Below are 17427 nucleotides of genomic sequence, written 5' to 3' on the forward strand. Positions count from 1 at the left end.
CTTATCACTGAGATAGTCCAGAAGCCTCCTAACTTGTCCCTCTGCTTCCAGTATTGCCACCCCCACCCAACTCAATCTATCCACAGCTCAGCAGCCACAGGAATTCTTTCAAAGTGTGTGTCAAAACATCACTCCTTTGCTCATAACTCTCAATTTTCCTCACTTACAGTGAATTCAAAATTCCTTACATTCCTTTTAAGCACTGACCTTCTGTAACCTCCCTCTATAGGCTCCTGGACCTCCCACCCTCACATCTCTACTCTGCACGCACTGTTAATTGCCTAGTCATACAACACTCCAGACCTAAGCCTACCCCAGGACCTTGGCACTTGCCATTCCCTTTCCTTGAAATCCTCTTTCCCCAGATTTGGCATGGCTCCCTCCCTGATCTTCAAGTTTCTGCTCAGATGTTACCTTCTCCAAGAGGCCTTCCCTGCCTTCTTTATTTCAAAATGTATCCCCAGGCCAGCCGTCCTGGCCTGTTCACACCTCTTTCTTCCTGACTTGTCTATGTACAATTTTCTCCATTTGACATGTGACATCATTCCATCATTGTTTTGTGTATGTCTGCCTCTATTAGGATGTCTGAACTACAGACAGGGATTTGCATGTGTTTTCTTTTCCTGCCAGGCTCCCTGGTACTGAACAAAGCCTTACACATAGGAACCACTCGTAAATGTTTGTGAGTGAGTGATTCTTCTCTTGGGCTAAACTTGTCCTCTCCTGGCAGGGACCATCCACAGCGAGTGTCCTGCAATATTAGTGACGACAAGGCCTGGTTAAACAGCAATTGTCTTGACTGTGTACCCAGAAAATGTGTTATTCCTTACCGAAGCTTTGTGCTTGCTGACTTTGACTACTTCTCATTCCGACCGGACCAGCCTCTGGTCACTGAGCTCACCATTAATCTGAGCCAGCATGGTAAGACCTGGGGTCCCCGGCCAAGGGTGGTCTCCTGTGAGTACCGGGAACCCTGGAGTGTCCACAAGCCCCTGGCCTACTTGGGGAGGCAGATGTGGAAACATCTAATCCTCCAGGGTTGTTAGGACCATACAAAGGGTGTGATGGGCAGGAAAGGGAGCAAGGGACTCTGCCTTGGGGAGAGGACCCAAGAAGTTTCCAGAGAAGGATACACGTCTGATGTGTACTGAGAGGTGCGGGATGGACCCTGGGCAGAGGAACGAATAAAGTGTGGACTGAAGGGGGAGTTACAGGAGTCACAGTGCCCTCTGCTGGGCAGGAGGCCACACAGGCCACCGCATGGGCAGTGGGGACAGAAGGAAGCTAGCTCCCTTTGGAGTTTAATTTGAGCACCTTTTATGGAGCTTATGTTCTGAGGCCTCAGAATCTACACAGCTTCATTCATGTTCACACTGAATCCCCACGATTTAGCAGAAGGCAGTCTGAGGTCCATGGAGAAGAGGGGTCTGTCCAGGATCACTCAGCCAGTGGGAGCAGTGCCTGGCCTGGGACCCCGGCCTACCCACACATGGGCCACAGAGGGCCTTCGCGTCCCGCACAGTCGTCCAGCCCCTTAGGGACCCTTTCCTTCCTCTCCTTCCAGTGCAGCCCCCCACACCCAAGGACCTCAACATCACTGCTACCCGGGAGAGTTTCCTGCTGTCCTGGAGTATAGCCCATGAGGGTTTCCAGAGCCACTGGCTGTCCAGCCTGGAGTTTGAGGTGGTCTACAAGCGGCTTCAGGACTCCTGGGAGGTAGGGACCCCACCAACTGTGCCCCAAACCCACAGGTACCCGGCCCAGCCGGCCCTGCTCCAACAACCCTTCTCCCCTCCAGGATGCCCGCACCAGCTACTCCAAGTTCCCCCCGGCCATCCTGGAGCTAAAGCACCTCCTGCCCAGCAGCACCTACGTGGCCCGAGTGCGCACCAGGCTGGCCCCAGGCTCGGGGCTCTCAGGACGACCCAGCCAGTGGAGCCAGGAGGTTTCCTGGAACTCCCAGCCAGGTAAGAGAGTTGGGACAAGGCTCCCTTGTGGAGAGGGGGACTCACTACAGCTCCAGGACGAGTCAAGTGTCCACACAACAGGATCCTCGGGTGCTCTGTATTCAGAGTGGCTTCCTTGAGCCCAGCCCATGCCTACTGTGACTCTGCAGAGGCAGCGTCTGCATCTGACTCACCCCCAGGCCCCAGGTTGCTGTCCACGTTCTGTGGAGGAACAATGACAATTTAATCATAATGGCATATGGGCAGCTGTGTTTTTGTGAGGGCTGCATGACCTGTGGACACACCAGCATGATGGTGTTATTTAATAAATCCCCGAACCCTGAGTCTGAGCTGTCCTCCCCATTTGCACAGGGGGTGTGAAGGTTCACAGAGTTCACCCTCTAACCTGAGGTCACACGGCTGGCAGGCCAGGCTGAGTTTAACCCGTGATGTTTTTGGCCACAGTCTCTCTGTGATGAGTCTCATGGTGAGCCCATTGAAGGCTAGGGAATGAACGAATGAGGACTGAAGGAGGGTTTGTTCTCCCTCCCAGGGGATGAGGCCCAGCCTCAGAACCTCCAGTGCTTCTTTGACGGAGCCGCCCTGCTCACCTGCACCTGGGAAGTGAGGTCTGAGGTAACCCACTCCGTCTCCTTCACCCTCTTCTACAAGACTGGCCCCAATGCACAGTGAGTGTCCCCTGCCTCTGTCCCCTCCCCTCCTCTAAGCCTCACCCTTTCCAGGCCTCCTCCTGCCCCTGGAGCCCAGCAGAAGCCATAGCTCCTCCTGAGGTCTCACCCCTCACATGGCCCCACTTCCCCCTGCCCTGACCTCTGCTGTGATCCTCAGGGAGGAAGAATGCTCTCCCGTGCAGAAGGAGACTGGCAGCCCCTACATCCAGCACCGTTGCCAGATTCCGGTGCCCGATGCCAGGAACTACAGCCAGTACATCGTCTCTGTTCGACCAAAGATGGAAGAGAGGCTGATAAAGAGCTCAGACAACAGTGAGTTTCCCCTAGCCTTCTGTGTGGAGCATCTTCCAACAGCACTGTTTCATTCCTCATGGTCCAGACTTCATGTCTGTCAATTTCAATGAAACAGCCCAGGGAGCCAATTGGAACAAAAATGATTCTAGTCTATCCTGGAAGTTCTCAAGAAGCAATAATGCAACAACGACAAATAACATGAAGGAAGATGCAATTAATATTCCTCCAGAATATCAGTATTAAAAAACCTTTGATCTCATTCTTTTAGCTCTATCTTCCCTGGTGGCTCAGATGGTAAAGAATCTGCCTGCAAGGCAGGAAACCCCAGTTCAATCCTTGTGTTGAGAAGATCCCCTGGAGAAGGGAATGGCTACCCACTCCAGTATTCTTGCCAGGAGACTTCCATGGACAAGGAAGCCTGGCTATAGTCCATGAGGTCACAAAGAGTCAGATACGACTGAGCGACCAACACTTTCACTTTATTTTCCCCTCCAACTTCTCAGTTGCTCGAAAGTTCCAGCTTCTGCCCACGACCTCCTGGTCTTCCCACTGATTTTTCCCTTTCTTTCTCAGATTGGGTTTTTCTTTTTGAGGTTTCCAAAGTCCTTCCCAGACTGATATTTTCAGGGTTCATAATGATTCATCTGTGATTTACTTCTTCAGTTGGGTACTAGGGGGGTATGCAAATGGACTGTGGTTCTTTGCAGGTTAAGTTCCCTGGTTGCTGTTACATAGAGAGGACCTCATGCAGAGGAAACTCCTGCATTGCTTCTCGATGATCAAGTTCTTCTTCCCAATCTCTAGTGTGTGTCAGGGACAGCAACTGATTTGTCTTAGTTACCTGGGTTTAAATCTGCTACTTACTGTTTGGGATCTTCCAGACTGCAATCTTTGTTTCTACCATTCGTTAGCTGCCTGTCCTTGCAAACTTACTGAATCACTCTGGGGCTCAATTGTCTGAAAAGTGGATAGATTAAGAGTACTTACTACATCTAGTTGTTGTTACAATCGAGTGAAATTATTCATATAAATTTTGCATGCATAATAATACTTAGAACAGTGTCAATACTCTAGATTAGAATAAATTAATACTACATTTATTTCTATTAAATACTAGGGGTAACCCATACTTCTGGTCACCTCACTGCCAAACAATGTATATTAACATCTCCCAAGAGAAGGGCATTTCAGGTCAAAATAGATGACATGGTGAAGTGGGGGTGCAAAGACCCTAAGATGGGTGGGACCTGGGGTCCTGGGTCAATGGAGAGAGCACCTGTGATCAGCATGGAACACAAAAAATGTTCCACTGGAGGAATATTAGAAACAATATTCCTTAAAAGTTTTCCTCCCTCCAGTCCAGATGGCTCCCCCGACCCTCAACGTGACCAAGGGCAGAGATGGCTACATCCTGCACTGGAAAGAAGAAAAAATGAGCTACTCACACATAACTTGCATCTTCCAGGTCCAGTACAAGAAAGAAGGAGCCTCGTGGGAGGTGAGGGTCTGTGCCCACGGAGGGGCCTGGAGGGGAGGAGGGAGCAGTGAGACAATATTTGGGGAAATGCCACCTGCGAGATGCCTGGCTCCCAGCATGTGACCAGTCACAGAGAGCCACTGGGACTTGGTGCTCACTCCTTCTGAGCAGGCTCATCGTCTCTTCCTTTGGTGAAGGAACCGAGACTCACAGAGATGATGTGAACTTGGCCAAGGTGTACACGTGACCCTGAGTTGCACAGGGTCATAGACATCAGGAGGGGGAGGGCTGAGAGGCAGCTGGAGGACAGGTTTTCAGAAGTCACAATAAGGTGACACTTCTTCGTAAGAATCTCATCCAGAATGCAAATGTGCAGCTGCTAAGAGCAGAGCAGCTCCTGGAGAGGCAGGCAGGGCCCCACCCCGGGGCTCAGTATCTGGCCCTGGCCCCCAGGCAGCCCTTGGGCCTTGTGGACAGAACCTGGGGCTCCACAGAGGGCAGATCAGAAACCTCAGAGCCAGCCCCAGAACTTTCGGCTGGAAATGGGGAAACTGAAGCCAGGAGGGAGTGGGTTAGTGGTGGAGCTGGGAGTGGTCCTTGGGCTGCTGAACATCTGTTTGATGGTCCAGGGTTCAGTCACCCTGCACCACACTCCAGGGGAGACCACATCTGGGGTCCAGGCTGCCCCAAGGAGAGCTGGGAGGGTGAGGGGGGCCATGGTGACTCCTCAGGGTTTCTGCACCCTGCTGTTGTCATGGGTGCCAGGAGTTCAGTACAAGAGGTGCTCCCTGGTCCTGCCCCTCTGGAGTGTGGTCCTCCGTGGTGGGGGTGATGCTGCTCAGATCTGGGGATGTGACTGCAAGCTGGGAACTGATGGGTAGCAGGAAGGCTGGGGTGCTGAGGCGGGAGGGCTTCATAGCTGTGCCCACGCACCCCAGACCTCAGCACTCCTGCTCACACTCCTGCCCTTGCAGGAAACCAAGGCAGAGGACTTCCAGAATGCCCACACTATGTCCCTACCGACTCTGGAGCCCGCCAGCAGGTACCAGGCCAGAGTGAGAGTCAAACCCGAGCCGGGGAACTACAAGGGGATCTGGAGCGAGTGGAGTGAGGCAAGGTCGTGGGACACCGATTGGGGTAAGTCTGCCACGCTCCCCTCACCCCTCCTGGCACAGCTCCGCTGGGCAGAGGACAGGGAGGATGTGAACACAGAGACGTAACCCCACCCCAGGGTAGCATCCTTCCTTCCCAGGTGTCATCAGGGATTAGAAAATGACACCTCCTGGTGTGCAACACAGACCGCGGGCAAGGCCTCCAGAGGACAGAAGAGGGAGCACGGCTCCCCAACAGGTCTCCCTCCAACTGAACCTTAGCCTTCTATTATTATGGCCCAGGCTTCTAGTGGCTTCCCAGCTGGCGCAAGGGTAAAGAATCCACCTTGCCTGCCAATGCAGGAGACACAAGAGATACAGGTTTGATCCCTAGGTCAGGAAGATCTCCTGGAATAGGAAATAACAATTTGCTCCAGTATTCTTGCCTAGGAAATTCCACGGACAAAGAAGCATGGCAGGCTACAGTCAATGGGTTCACACAGAGTCAGACATGACTGAGCGCGCACACACACACACACACACACACACACACACAAAAGCATGCTTTCATTAGCTTTTGTGGAAGCTACTATCCAGGGACCACTCAGCCTGAGGAACTACAGACTGGGGCCTGAGATTGGAAAGCTTCGGTCTGATTTCTCAATCTTTTACTTTTGCTAATTTCATTTATCTACCACCATCGCCATGGTGGCCACCAGCAGACAATTATAGGACAAGGTCCAGGGGGTGGCTGCAGAAAGAGGGTTAGCAAAGTGTTTGCAACAAGGTCCCCAGGCCCAGACGACTGTCAGGGAAAGAGCCCCAGAGAGAGGATCCCAACCAAGCAGAAAGGAGAAGTGGGTCACAGGACCTAAGGGAAAGAGATCAGGGGAGTTCTGGAGGGGCCAAGCCAGTAAGGGGCTTAAACCCAAATGGACAGTTGAGAGAGTCTTTGATGGGCCTTTGTACCTTCTGGTTCCTCCACCATCACCCCTTTCTCCACCTCTGCCTCTCCTGTTGTCCTGTTCTTAATGACCACCTTATATGCTGCCTCCTTCAGGAAGTCCCCTGTGATTGCCTTTGGCTACAGTTGCTGCCCTCCCACAGCAACACCTGCTACTGGCCAGCCCTAGCCAACATTGTGGGTGGCTCAGACAAAGGCTCCCTTCTTCTTAGTCAGTTTCTGGCCTTGTCTCCCCCTCTGCACCCCAAGGAAGCAGCTGCATCCCATCTTCTGAGTCTCTAGCCCTTTCCCTCCCTGGATGCTAATAATCCTTTTTCCTTCCTGGCTTCCTGAAGTGCTCCCCATGTGGGTCCTAGCCCTCATCCTTGTCATCAGCACCTTAATCCTGCTTCCAGTCCTGCACTTCTGTGGCGTCTACGGGTACAGGTAAGGGGACTCCAAGAGGGGGCAGAGTGTTATCCAGGGCCCCAGAGGATGCCAGGGTCACTGTCTGTCACAGCCCTGTCACCCGCTCCAAATGGGGTCTTGGACTAATCTGAGCTCTCCCTGGGCTGCAGTTTCACCTCCATACATGAGAACAGGCAGCTGCCCTGAGGTCTTGGGCAGCGGTCACCTCTTTGCTGTCTTTCCAGGCTGAACCGGAAATGGGAGGAGAAAATCCCCAACCCCAGCAAGAGCCACCTGTTCCAGGTAGGAGCTAGCTGTGAGGGCGGCGGAGGTGCTGGGGCTCGCGTGCTCTCGCGCCCATGTCCCCGCGCCCCTGTCCTGCTCCCCTTCCTGGGGGCTTTGAGTGGGGCTGGGGGTGCAGGTGGCTAGAAGAGGGGCTGGGCAGCTCTAAGAGCCAGGCCAGCCCCGCAAGTCCAGCACGGAGACCCCCTGGTCTCCCCCGACGCTCAGGGTGCCCTGCCGGCGAGGACTCACCCGGGACAGGAGGGAGGGTTGACGTTGGGGGGCTGGTCCCTGGGAGGCTCCAGGAGAGGCATAGTCACATCGAGGGCAGGTGGGTGGTGGGAGGCAGAGTGGCTTTCCGAGGACAGGATGGCAGAGCTGAGTGCTAAGGGGTGCAGGGTGGTGGGAGGTGGGAGAGGCCACGGCAGGCAGAGGCGTGTGGAGGGTGGAGACGAGGCGCCTTTGAGAAGGGAACTGAGCGGGGAGGGCAGTGAGTCTGGGGCCCATGGCGGAAGGCTGAGCGGACCCTGGGGAACAGGAGCCCTTTGGTCAAATACACGGGGCCAGAGCTGCCTTGGGAGGGTCTCACGGCTGGTGCAGAGGGGGCTGGGGTGAGCACAGAGCAGGGACAATCCAGATAGTGTCCTCAGGCGACCCGGGACCCCAGCGAGGTCCCAGCCCCTCTCTGGCCTCGTCTCCCTGGTGTCAGGAGGCCGTCCTGCTGGTGATGAGAATCTGCCTCGTCTGGGGGTTCCTGAATCTCCACCATTCTCAAGGCCTTCCCTCCATCTGCACCTTCTGGAGCGCCCTGACTCCCAAAGATACAAATGCCCTTTCTCTTCCCAGAACGGGAGCGCCAGACTCCGGCTGCCAGACAGCATGGCCACCCTGGACAGCGGGAGCCACCCACACAAGGGGCCGTGGGGCAGCAGCTGCCCTCAGCTGGAGGGGTGAGTGTTGGGCAGGGGATCCCTGGGCGGTGGGAGGGTGGCACCCCCCTGCACACCCGAGGTTTGGAGGAGGTGGCCTGGGTCTGGACCTCAGTTTGAAGAGATCCATGGAGGCTGGTGGCGCTAAAGCAAGAGGCATCCCGGGTTAGCAAGGGTCAGACCACAGACTTGACTGGAGGCAGGAGACTGGAGCAGATGACCTCCCTTCACCCTGCTGCCCAGGGAGACCCCACACTGCCTTGGCCCCACTGGGTGGCAGAGGGTCTGTGAACCTTCATGTCCTGGGCATCTGAGCCGCCAGCTTGCCACTAACCCTCGTGGGGGAGATGACTGAGCCCAGGCTGGACGCTGACTTGGGGCCTGAAGCTGGGTGATGGGAAGGAGTGGAGGGTGGGAGGGGTCCTTGACCTGGAATGATAGCACGGAGTCTGGAGGGCCTGACCCATGGGGAGGCTGAGGAGCATCTGGTTTCCTGCTCTGGGCCTGCTTCCCAACCTTGCCCCGCCCTGAGTTTTCTGAGAGCTGTGGGTGTGGCCAGGCCTCTTGTCCCACAACCCGCTCTGCCCCTGTGCCCAAGGAGGTCCCCACATCCCTACCCCTGTTCTCCCCACAGGGTTTTCCCTGTAGACTGCGGGCACAACGAGGTGTCACCTCTCACCACAGAGGACCCTAAAGACGCCTGTGACTCATCATCAGGGCCTGACATGACTCTGACCGCCTCGGACCTCCCCACGGAGCAGGCCCCCAGCCCCCCGACAGGGCTGGCCGCCCCCTCAAGCAGGCCTGAGAGCCAGGCTTCCGGCTTTGACTTCAATGGTCCCTACCTGGGGCCGCCCCACAGCCGCTCCCTGCCTGACCTCGTGGGCCAGCAGGTGCCCCCACAGACGGGCGTGAGCAGGAAGCCACAGTCCCCGGGGTCCCTGGAGTACCTGTGTCTGCCCGCAGGGGGGCAGGTGCAGCTGGTCCCGCTGGCCCAGGTGAAGGGGCAGGGCAAGGCCAGGGATGGGGACACAAAGTCCAGCCCAGGGGCCCAGAGGAGCCCTTCCCTGGAGCCAGAGGTGGGCCCTGCCCCTCCAGAGCCTGGGCTGATGGAGGGTGGTCAAGACCAGAAGGACAGGGCCCGCACAGTTCTGCCCACTGGCTGGCCTGAGCTTGGCACTGTAGCCTCTGGTTACATCACCACTCCAGATCTGATATTCACCCCACCCACCGGGGCCCCATCTTCCTCCCAGGCTGCCCCTCCGAGCCTCCCCTCAGCCCAGAACCCCACTTTCCATCCTGGACTGGCTGATGGGCCCCCTGTAGCCTCAGCCCCCCGGAAACCAGAGTTCGAGGGCTACGTGGAGCTCCCTCCAGCCACAGGCCAGTTGCCGCAGTCCCGTCTGGCCAACCCCGCCCCTCCTAGAGTCAGCAGCCCTGTCCTGAGCCCAGGCCCGCAGCGGGCAGACATGTCCCCCACCTCCCCAACCCCTGAGGGTCTCCTCGTCCTGCAGCAGGTGGGCGACTACTGCTTCCTTCCAGGCCCTTTCTCCCCCCAGAGTAAGCCCACCTCCCCAGGACCCTGTCCTGAGATCAGGGACCTCACCCAGGTGGTCCAGCCTAAGAAGCCTCCAGCTCAGGCCCTTCCCCAGGTGCCGGCCATTCAGCTCTTCAAAGCCCTGAAACAGCAAGATTACTTGTCACTGCCCCCTTGGGACATCAGCAGGCCCGGGCAGGTGTGCTGAGGCTCTGGAGACCTTGAGGGGGAGGAACAGAGGAAAGGGCCTGCCTTTCCTCCTGCCCTGCCTGGCCCTCCTGCCAACTCTGCTCGCTTCCCTGGTCCTTTCCACAAAGCCACGGAGAAGCTTCCATGTTGTAACAGATGGAGACCGGAAAAATAAGTTAACCATCTACCTCCTTCCTTGACCTTCAGCAAGGTCAAGTTTCTCTCTCTCCCTCGCTTCCTCTCTGCCACACACACACACACACACACACACACACACACGCACTGTTCTTTGAAGTTAACTTATTTTAGGTTCTGAATTATTGGAGCTTTATATATATACACACCAGAGAAGGAAATGGCAACCCACTCCAGTACTCTTGCCTAGAGTATCCCGTGGACAGAGGAGCCTGGTGGACTGCTGTCCGTAGGGTCGCACAGAGTCAGACACGACTGAAGCGACTTAGCATGCATGCATTGGAGAAGGGAATGGCAACCCACTCCAGTGTTCTTGCCTGGAGAATCCTAGGGACAGGGGAGCCTGGTGGGCTGCCGTCTATGGGGTTGCAGAGTTGGACACGACTGAAGCGACCTAGCAGCAGCAGAGGCGGCAATACACACACTCATTTCATTTGTCTCCTTTTCCTTTTTACCGAGTTTCCCTGATTTTGCTATTGCCTTCTTTCTCTTTCCACGGATTTATCATTAGAGTTAGTTTGAGGTCCGGGCTGAGCCCATTCTGAAGTTCGTCCTGTATCAGTCAGAGCCTTTTCTGATGCTGACATGTCTGGTTTCGTGGAGGATTTCTGTCTGTCCCTAGCAGGCATGAATGTGCAGATTCCAGCCTGAAGGCAGGAGGCTGGAGGCAGAGTGTGGAGGCTTGGGGGTTTCAGACTTGGAAGAGCAGCCCTGGACTCAGCAAGCATCTGTCAGCCCCAGGTGTGGTAGCAAAGCACCAACCTCAACTGTCACTCCAAGAATTGTCACTTCCCATGGACTTGGCATGGGAAGCACTGTCCTGAACTCATGGGAAATACTGCTAGTCTCTTCAAGGTGACTGGGGGAGCCTCAGGGGACCCCCCCAGTTCCTGCATCTGAGCAGTGGGCAGTGCAGGTTGCTGATTGAAGTGATCTTCTTCTTATACTTAGGTTAGTGGGGCCAGGGAAAGTTTGAGAGGGGAGTGGAGTTCAAAAATCACATAGAAAAGTCAGAAAGAAGTGCTCAACAAGGGAAAATGGAAAACGACCCAAGGGCATGGACACTTGAGCTTATAGTCCAGATCTCCCTACTGCCCTCCCTCTAGAAAGACCTTACAACTCCCACCCCCACCAGCCACCTACGAGAGGCTTTTGGTCTGTGGTTGGCCTACACTGAGGATCGTGGTTCTTTTAAATCTTTGCCTTTCTGATATGCAAAAAATGGCATTAAATTGTTTCAGTTTGCACTATTTGGAAACTAACATGTTTGCACATGTTTTCCTATTTCTTGAACATTTGTATTTTTTTTTTTCCCTCTGAGCTAAACTCATTAAGATCTCATTGTGTCAGATGTCCTCTTTTTTCTAAGTAACCTTTAAAAAGTATTTAGCTCTGGCTGGCCTTTCACAGATGGTGCAAATTTATTTTCCTAGTTTGTGGTTTGCCTTTTAATTCTGTTCATTACGCTTTTGATTGTATTCAATGTAGACTTATCCGGGTGGTCAAATGAATCTATGGGTGAACTCCTTCACGGCTCCACTTTTGGTGTCAGATTTGACAAAGGCCTTCCCCACTTGAAAAGTGCATTTGTCCAAAGTTATGTTTTTTCTGGTTCTTTTTGTGTTTCAAAAATGCATGTATGAAATTCTTTTGGAATGTATGTATTTAAGGTGGAGAGCCAGCTTAGCCAAGTAGCCCAGATGTTCTGGAAACATTGGTGGAATCACCCATTCTTCATCCATGTATCTGATATAGAAAATCTGTGTATACACTTGGTCAGTTTCTAAACTTTCCTTTTTATTACGTGGTCTTCTCCATGGACCCCACTGCTTTGACTGTTCTAGCTTTATCATATGTTTTAGTAAATGGCAGAGCAAATTTCTTGTTTCTTTCATCCACAAAATCCCTGTTGATGACGGCATTGTTTGTAGCCGAAGAAAATGATAAACAGTTGAAATCTTCACCTATAGTGAAACTAATCACAACATTTGAGTCCATTCTAAGGTGGAATCCTGTGTGCAAAATGAATGAAGTGGACCTACGTGCATTAGAGAGAAGTCCAAGATGTGAATTTCAAAATGTCTGGAAAAAAATTGTTAACTGAAAAAGAATTGTGATAAAATATTTTTATTACAAGACATTAATGTGTATACAAGTGTTTAGGTGGATGTTCAGGGGTGCCGTTTGAAAGCACAGTCACCCTAAGGAGGATTGATTCTGTTCAACAGAAGGGCCTTCTGTCTACCACAGTGCGTTAGGGGCAGTTTTGATCAGACCTAAGATGCTGGTTGTAACAGAATGAGAAGCAAGTGGCACTCCCAGGACAAGCCAGGAGAGAGTGAGGGAAGGAGAAAGATGGGCTGGGGGAGAGAAATATGAAGGACACGCTCAAGCTAAAAACAAGGGATTCGTTGTAATCCAAAATTCAAATCTAGCTGGGCATCCTGTGTTTAGTCTCTAATAAGAGTGGAGACAGAAGGAAGAGACTGAATTCTCCATAAAAATAAATGAATTATTTTGTTGTTGTTGTGGATTTTTAAAAAATTTTGTTAATTTATTTTTAATTTTAGCTGTGCTGAATCTTCATTCCTGCTTGGCCTTTTTTCTCTTTGCTGCGAACGAGGTCTTCTCTCTAGTTGCAGCGCGTGGGCATCTCGTTACGGTGGCCTCTCTTGTTTCGGAGCACTAGCTCTAGAGAGCGTGGGTTTCAGTTGCAGCACATGAGCTCAGTAGATGCAACTCCAGGTTCTAGAGCACAGGCTGAGTTGCCTCGAGGCATGTGAGACCTTCCCAGACCAAGGATTGAACCCATGTCTCCTGAATTGGTAGGCAGATTCTTTACCACTGAGCCACCAGGGAAGCCCTAGATGAGCACTATTAAGACTTATGCCTGCCAGGCCCTGCTGCATTGATTTAGGGGATTGCAACCCCTTGAGACAAACACTACCTTTATCATATTCTTTTTTGTATTTGGGGAAACGAAAGCACAGGGAGGTTACATACTCACTCCAGGTCAACCAGCCAGTGGGTGGCAGAGGCAGGATGCAAACCTTGGCCCTGTAACTTAGAAAAAAAGAAAGCTAGTCATTCAGTTGTGTCTGACTCTTTGAGATCCCATGAACTCTAGCCTACCAGGCTCCTCTGTCCATGGAATTCTCCAGGCAAGAATATTGGAGTGAGTTGCCAATTCCTTCTCCAGGGGATCTTCCCGACCCAAGAATTGAACCTGGGTCTCCTGCATTGGAGGCGGATTCTTTACTATCTGAGCCACCAGGAAGCCCTGGAGTTTAGAACCTGCCCTCAAAAGCAAGGTCTCCCACCAGAATGTCCACCTGTGAATGCAAAATGATCCATGTTGCTTGGCAAGACAGAAAAACATTACAAAATGAGCAGGTTTGGTGGTGGGGTGGGAGCAGGGGATGCTGAGTCAGAGCCGAGAAGAAAGAAATGTTTTTATTTCTTTAAGTTTAAGTAAATGAAAATCTCTCAGTCATGTCTGACTCTTGCAACCCTATGGACTATAGAGTCCATGGAATTCTCCATGCCAGAATACTGGAGTGAGTAGCCTTTCCCTTCTCCAGGAGATCTTCCTAACCCAGGGGTCAAACCCAGATCTTCCCTCATTGCAGGCAGAATCTTTACCAGCTGAGCCACAAAGGAAGCCCAAGAATACTGGAATGGGTAGCCTATCCCTTCTCCAGTGGCTCTTCCCAACCCAGGAGTCAACCCAGGGTCTCCTGCATTGCAGGCGGATTCTTTACCAACTGAACTATCAGGGTAACCCTTTTATCTCTTTGGTAGCTAAATATTAAGGGCATGGGTTCTCACTCACTGATGTCTAGAGATACCTTGCAGGTAGGACCATGTCCTCCTCACCTATCTGCCCTGAGAACCCAGCCCAGAGCTGTACAGATGAGTAAGGGACCACCAAGGGGTTGTCATGACTGGAGATCTCCAGGAAGCTGTCCCCAAGATGGAAAGGACGCAAAGGACCTACTGGGAGTGACAGCACAGCAGGGAGGGTGAGGCAGAGCTGAACAGGAGCCGTTAGGGTTTCCAGACCTGGATAAACATCCACCAACCTACAGGGAGCTCCCGAGCAAAAACGGCCTGCCGAAAGAGCCCCACAATGGACAGAAATGACCAGGCCCCTGGGCCCTCATGATGTTGGCCCATGATATTTTCTTAATAGACTTTACTTTTTAGAGAGGGTATCCCTGATGGCCCAGTGATAAGGAATCTGCCAGCCAATGCAGGAGACGTGGTTTCGATCCCTGGGTCAGGAAGATCCCCTGGAAAAGGAAATGGCAACCTACTCCAGTATCCTTGCCTGGGAAAACCTATGGACAGAGGATCCTGGCAAGCTACAGTCCATGAGGTGGCAAAGAGTCAGACACAACTTATCAACTAAACCACAGCAACAGCAATTTTTTTTCCAAGAAATTTTAGGTTCACAGCAAAATTGAGCAGAAAGTAGAGAGATTTCTGATATATCCCCTATCCCACATACGCACAACGGCCCCCACTAGCCACATCTCTGGCTCACCAGAGTACATTTGTTATAATTGATGAACCTACACCCATGCATCGTTATCATCCAAAGTTCATCTACAGTCCATGGGGTCGAAAACAGTTGGACATGATTGAGCAACTAGCACACATCTTGGTGTTGAACATTCTGCTGGTTTGGAAAAATATGGAATGACATGTGTCCCCACTATGGTATCATACAGAGTACTTGCACTGCTCAAAAAATTCTCCATGCTCCGCCTATTCATCTCTCCCTGCCTCCTAACTCTAGGCAGCAACTGATCCTTTTACTGCATTCATATTTTTGCCTTCTCCAGCATGTCATATAGTTGGAACCACAGTGTATAGCCTCTTCAATTCAGTTGAATTCAGTTCAGTTGCTCAGCCGTGTCTAACTCTTTGCGACCCCATGGACTGCAGTACGCCAGGCTTCCCTCTCCATCACCAATCCCGGAGCTTGCTCAAACTCATGTCCATCGAGTTGGTGATGCCATCCAACCATCTCATCCTCTGTCATCCCCTTCAGATTGGCTTTCTTTCACTTTGCAATATACATTTAAGTTTCCTCCAAGTCATCTCATGGCTTAGTAGCTCAATTTCTTTTAGCACTAAATAATATTACCTTTGCGTGTTACATTTGGATGTATCAGTTTATTATCCATTCACCTACTGAACATCTTGGTTGCTTCCAAGCTTTGGCAATTAGGAATAAAGCTGTTATAAACATCCACGTGTAGGTTTTTGGTGAACATAAGTTTTCAGTTTCTCTAGGTAGATACCAAGGAACATGACTGCTGGATCATATGGTAAGAGTACATTTAGTTCTATAAGAAACTGCCAACCTGTCTTCCAAAATGACTGTACCATACTGCATGCCCACCAACAATAAATGAGAGTTCCTGTTGTTCCACATCCTTGCCAGCACGTGGCGATGTTGGTATTACAGATTTTTGCCATTCTAATCAGTGTGTAGTGGAATCTCATTGTTTCAATTTGTAATTCCCTAATTACATTTGATGTGGAACATCTTTTCGTATGTTTATTTGCCATCTGTACACTTTTTGGTGGGAGGTATCTGTTCACCTCTTTTGCTCATTTTTCAATTCAATTCAGTTCAGTCACTCAGTCGTGTCCGACTCTTTGTGACCCCATGGACTGCAGCATGCCAGGCTTCCCTGTCCATCACCAACACCCAGAGCTTGGCCAAACTCACATCCATCAAGTCAGTGATGCCATTCAACCTTCTCATCCTCTGTTGTCCCCTTCTCCTGCCTTCAATCTTTCTCAGGACCAGGGTCTTTTCAAATGAGTCAGTTCTATGCATCACGTGGCCAAAGTATTGGAGTTTCAGCTTCAGTATCAATCCTTCCAATGAATATTCAGGACTGATTTCCTTTACAATGGACTGGTTGAATCTCCTTGCAGTCCAAGGGACTCTCAAGAGTCTTCTTCAATACCACAGTTCCAAAGCATCAATTCTTTGGCCCTCAGCTTTTCTTATAGTCCAACTCTCACATCCATACATGACCACTGGAAAAGCCATAGCCTTGACTAGATGGACCTTTGTTGGCAAAGTAATGTCTCTGCTTTTTAATATGCTGTCTAGGTTGGTCATAACTTTCCTTCCAAGGAGTAAGAGTCTTTTAATTTCATGGCTACAATCACCATCTGCAGTGATTTTGGAGCCCAGAAAAATAAAGTCAGCCACTATTATTATTCACTTTCTTATTATTGTTATGAGTTATGTGAACCATTTGGATAATGGTCCACTATCAAATATGTCTTTTTCAAAGAATTTCTCCCAGTCTGTGGCTTGTTTTTTTCATTCTCTTAAGCAAGTACTCTTACACTATCTTGGTGGGAAGTAGTTTTTTAGACAACATGGAGCAAAATGAAAAACACTTATCTTTTAACCTTGCAATTTTGTTTCTAAAAATATTTGAGAAACATGACTAAAAAGATAGGTATATAAATGTTTATTGCAACATTATTTGTCTTTCAGAAACAGAAACCACATGGAAGCAACAGTGTGTTCCCTAAGTCTGGGGTAGAGAGAGGTGTGAATGTGTGTACTCCACCCTGTGGAATACTACATAGCCAACAAAAAGGAAGGTTATTATGAAAAGATTTCCAAGCTACATTAATTAGAAAAAGCAAGGTCTAGAGCAATCTGTTGAGTAGAACCACATTTTTTAGGTGGGGAGCCTGGAGGGAAGTAGTCAATCTAAGCTTAACTTTATAAATGCAAGGGGAGACAATGAGAGCACAGAGCCACCCAAGACTGGGGTTTCCTCTAATGAGGGCAGGGAATCAGAATATTTTTATTCTACACCCTTTCAAACTGATCTTTTAATGTTTATGTGCTACTTGTATAAAATAAAACTGATATTTTTAAAATATTATGATTGTGTCAAAAGCAAGGGAAGTGAAAAAGAAAAGAAAAAAAAATCAAATATCTACTTATTACTGTGAAAGCAAACAGAACCATAAGGCCAGGATTCTCAGATTGGATTACATATGTTTTAATGCAGCTGTAGTCCATTTTCAAAACACACACACCACACAAAGGGTTTGAAATTTAAAAATAATAGGATGGAAAAGGCAAATGTTAATAACAACAACAAAATGCAGATGGCAGTGTTAATATCAGATTGAACAATATTTAGGACCAAGTATATTAAATAGAACAAAGAAGCATACCTACAGCAAAAATAAACAACAACTTTGAAGATACAGTGATCATCAACTTTTTAAAACTGAACAGCGCGGCAAGACATGGAAGCCACCTAAATGTCCATCCACAGAGGAATGGATAAAGAAGAATGTGGTATATCTATAAGATGGAATATTACTCGTCCATTAAAAAGAATGACATAATGCCATTTGTAGCAACATGAATGGACCTAGAGACTGT

The 17427-nt window shown here is 50.5% G+C and overlaps 1 protein-coding gene across 1 annotated transcript in view; it reads left to right on the top strand.

The window, feature by feature from the left end:
* Positions 1-16687, top strand: part of CSF2RB (colony stimulating factor 2 receptor subunit beta) — a 28304-nt gene extending 11617 nt beyond the window's left edge. Inside the window, exons 4-14 of the mRNA XM_065939208.1 lie at positions 731-921; positions 1565-1716; positions 1799-1967; positions 2500-2635; positions 2796-2950; positions 4291-4430; positions 5384-5546; positions 6800-6890; positions 7097-7154; positions 7980-8083; positions 8697-16687. Coding sequence (XP_065795280.1) covers positions 731-921; positions 1565-1716; positions 1799-1967; positions 2500-2635; positions 2796-2950; positions 4291-4430; positions 5384-5546; positions 6800-6890; positions 7097-7154; positions 7980-8083; positions 8697-9807 — 2470 coding nt within the window. The 3' untranslated portion in view covers positions 9808-16687. The remainder of the gene's footprint in view (positions 1-730; positions 922-1564; positions 1717-1798; positions 1968-2499; positions 2636-2795; positions 2951-4290; positions 4431-5383; positions 5547-6799; positions 6891-7096; positions 7155-7979; positions 8084-8696) is intronic.
* Positions 16688-17427: the final 740 nt, after the last annotated feature.

This window comes from Muntiacus reevesi, chromosome 1 (assembly GCF_963930625.1).
Source record: "Muntiacus reevesi chromosome 1, mMunRee1.1, whole genome shotgun sequence".
In the NCBI taxonomy this organism is placed as follows: Eukaryota; Metazoa; Chordata; class Mammalia; order Artiodactyla; family Cervidae; genus Muntiacus; species Muntiacus reevesi.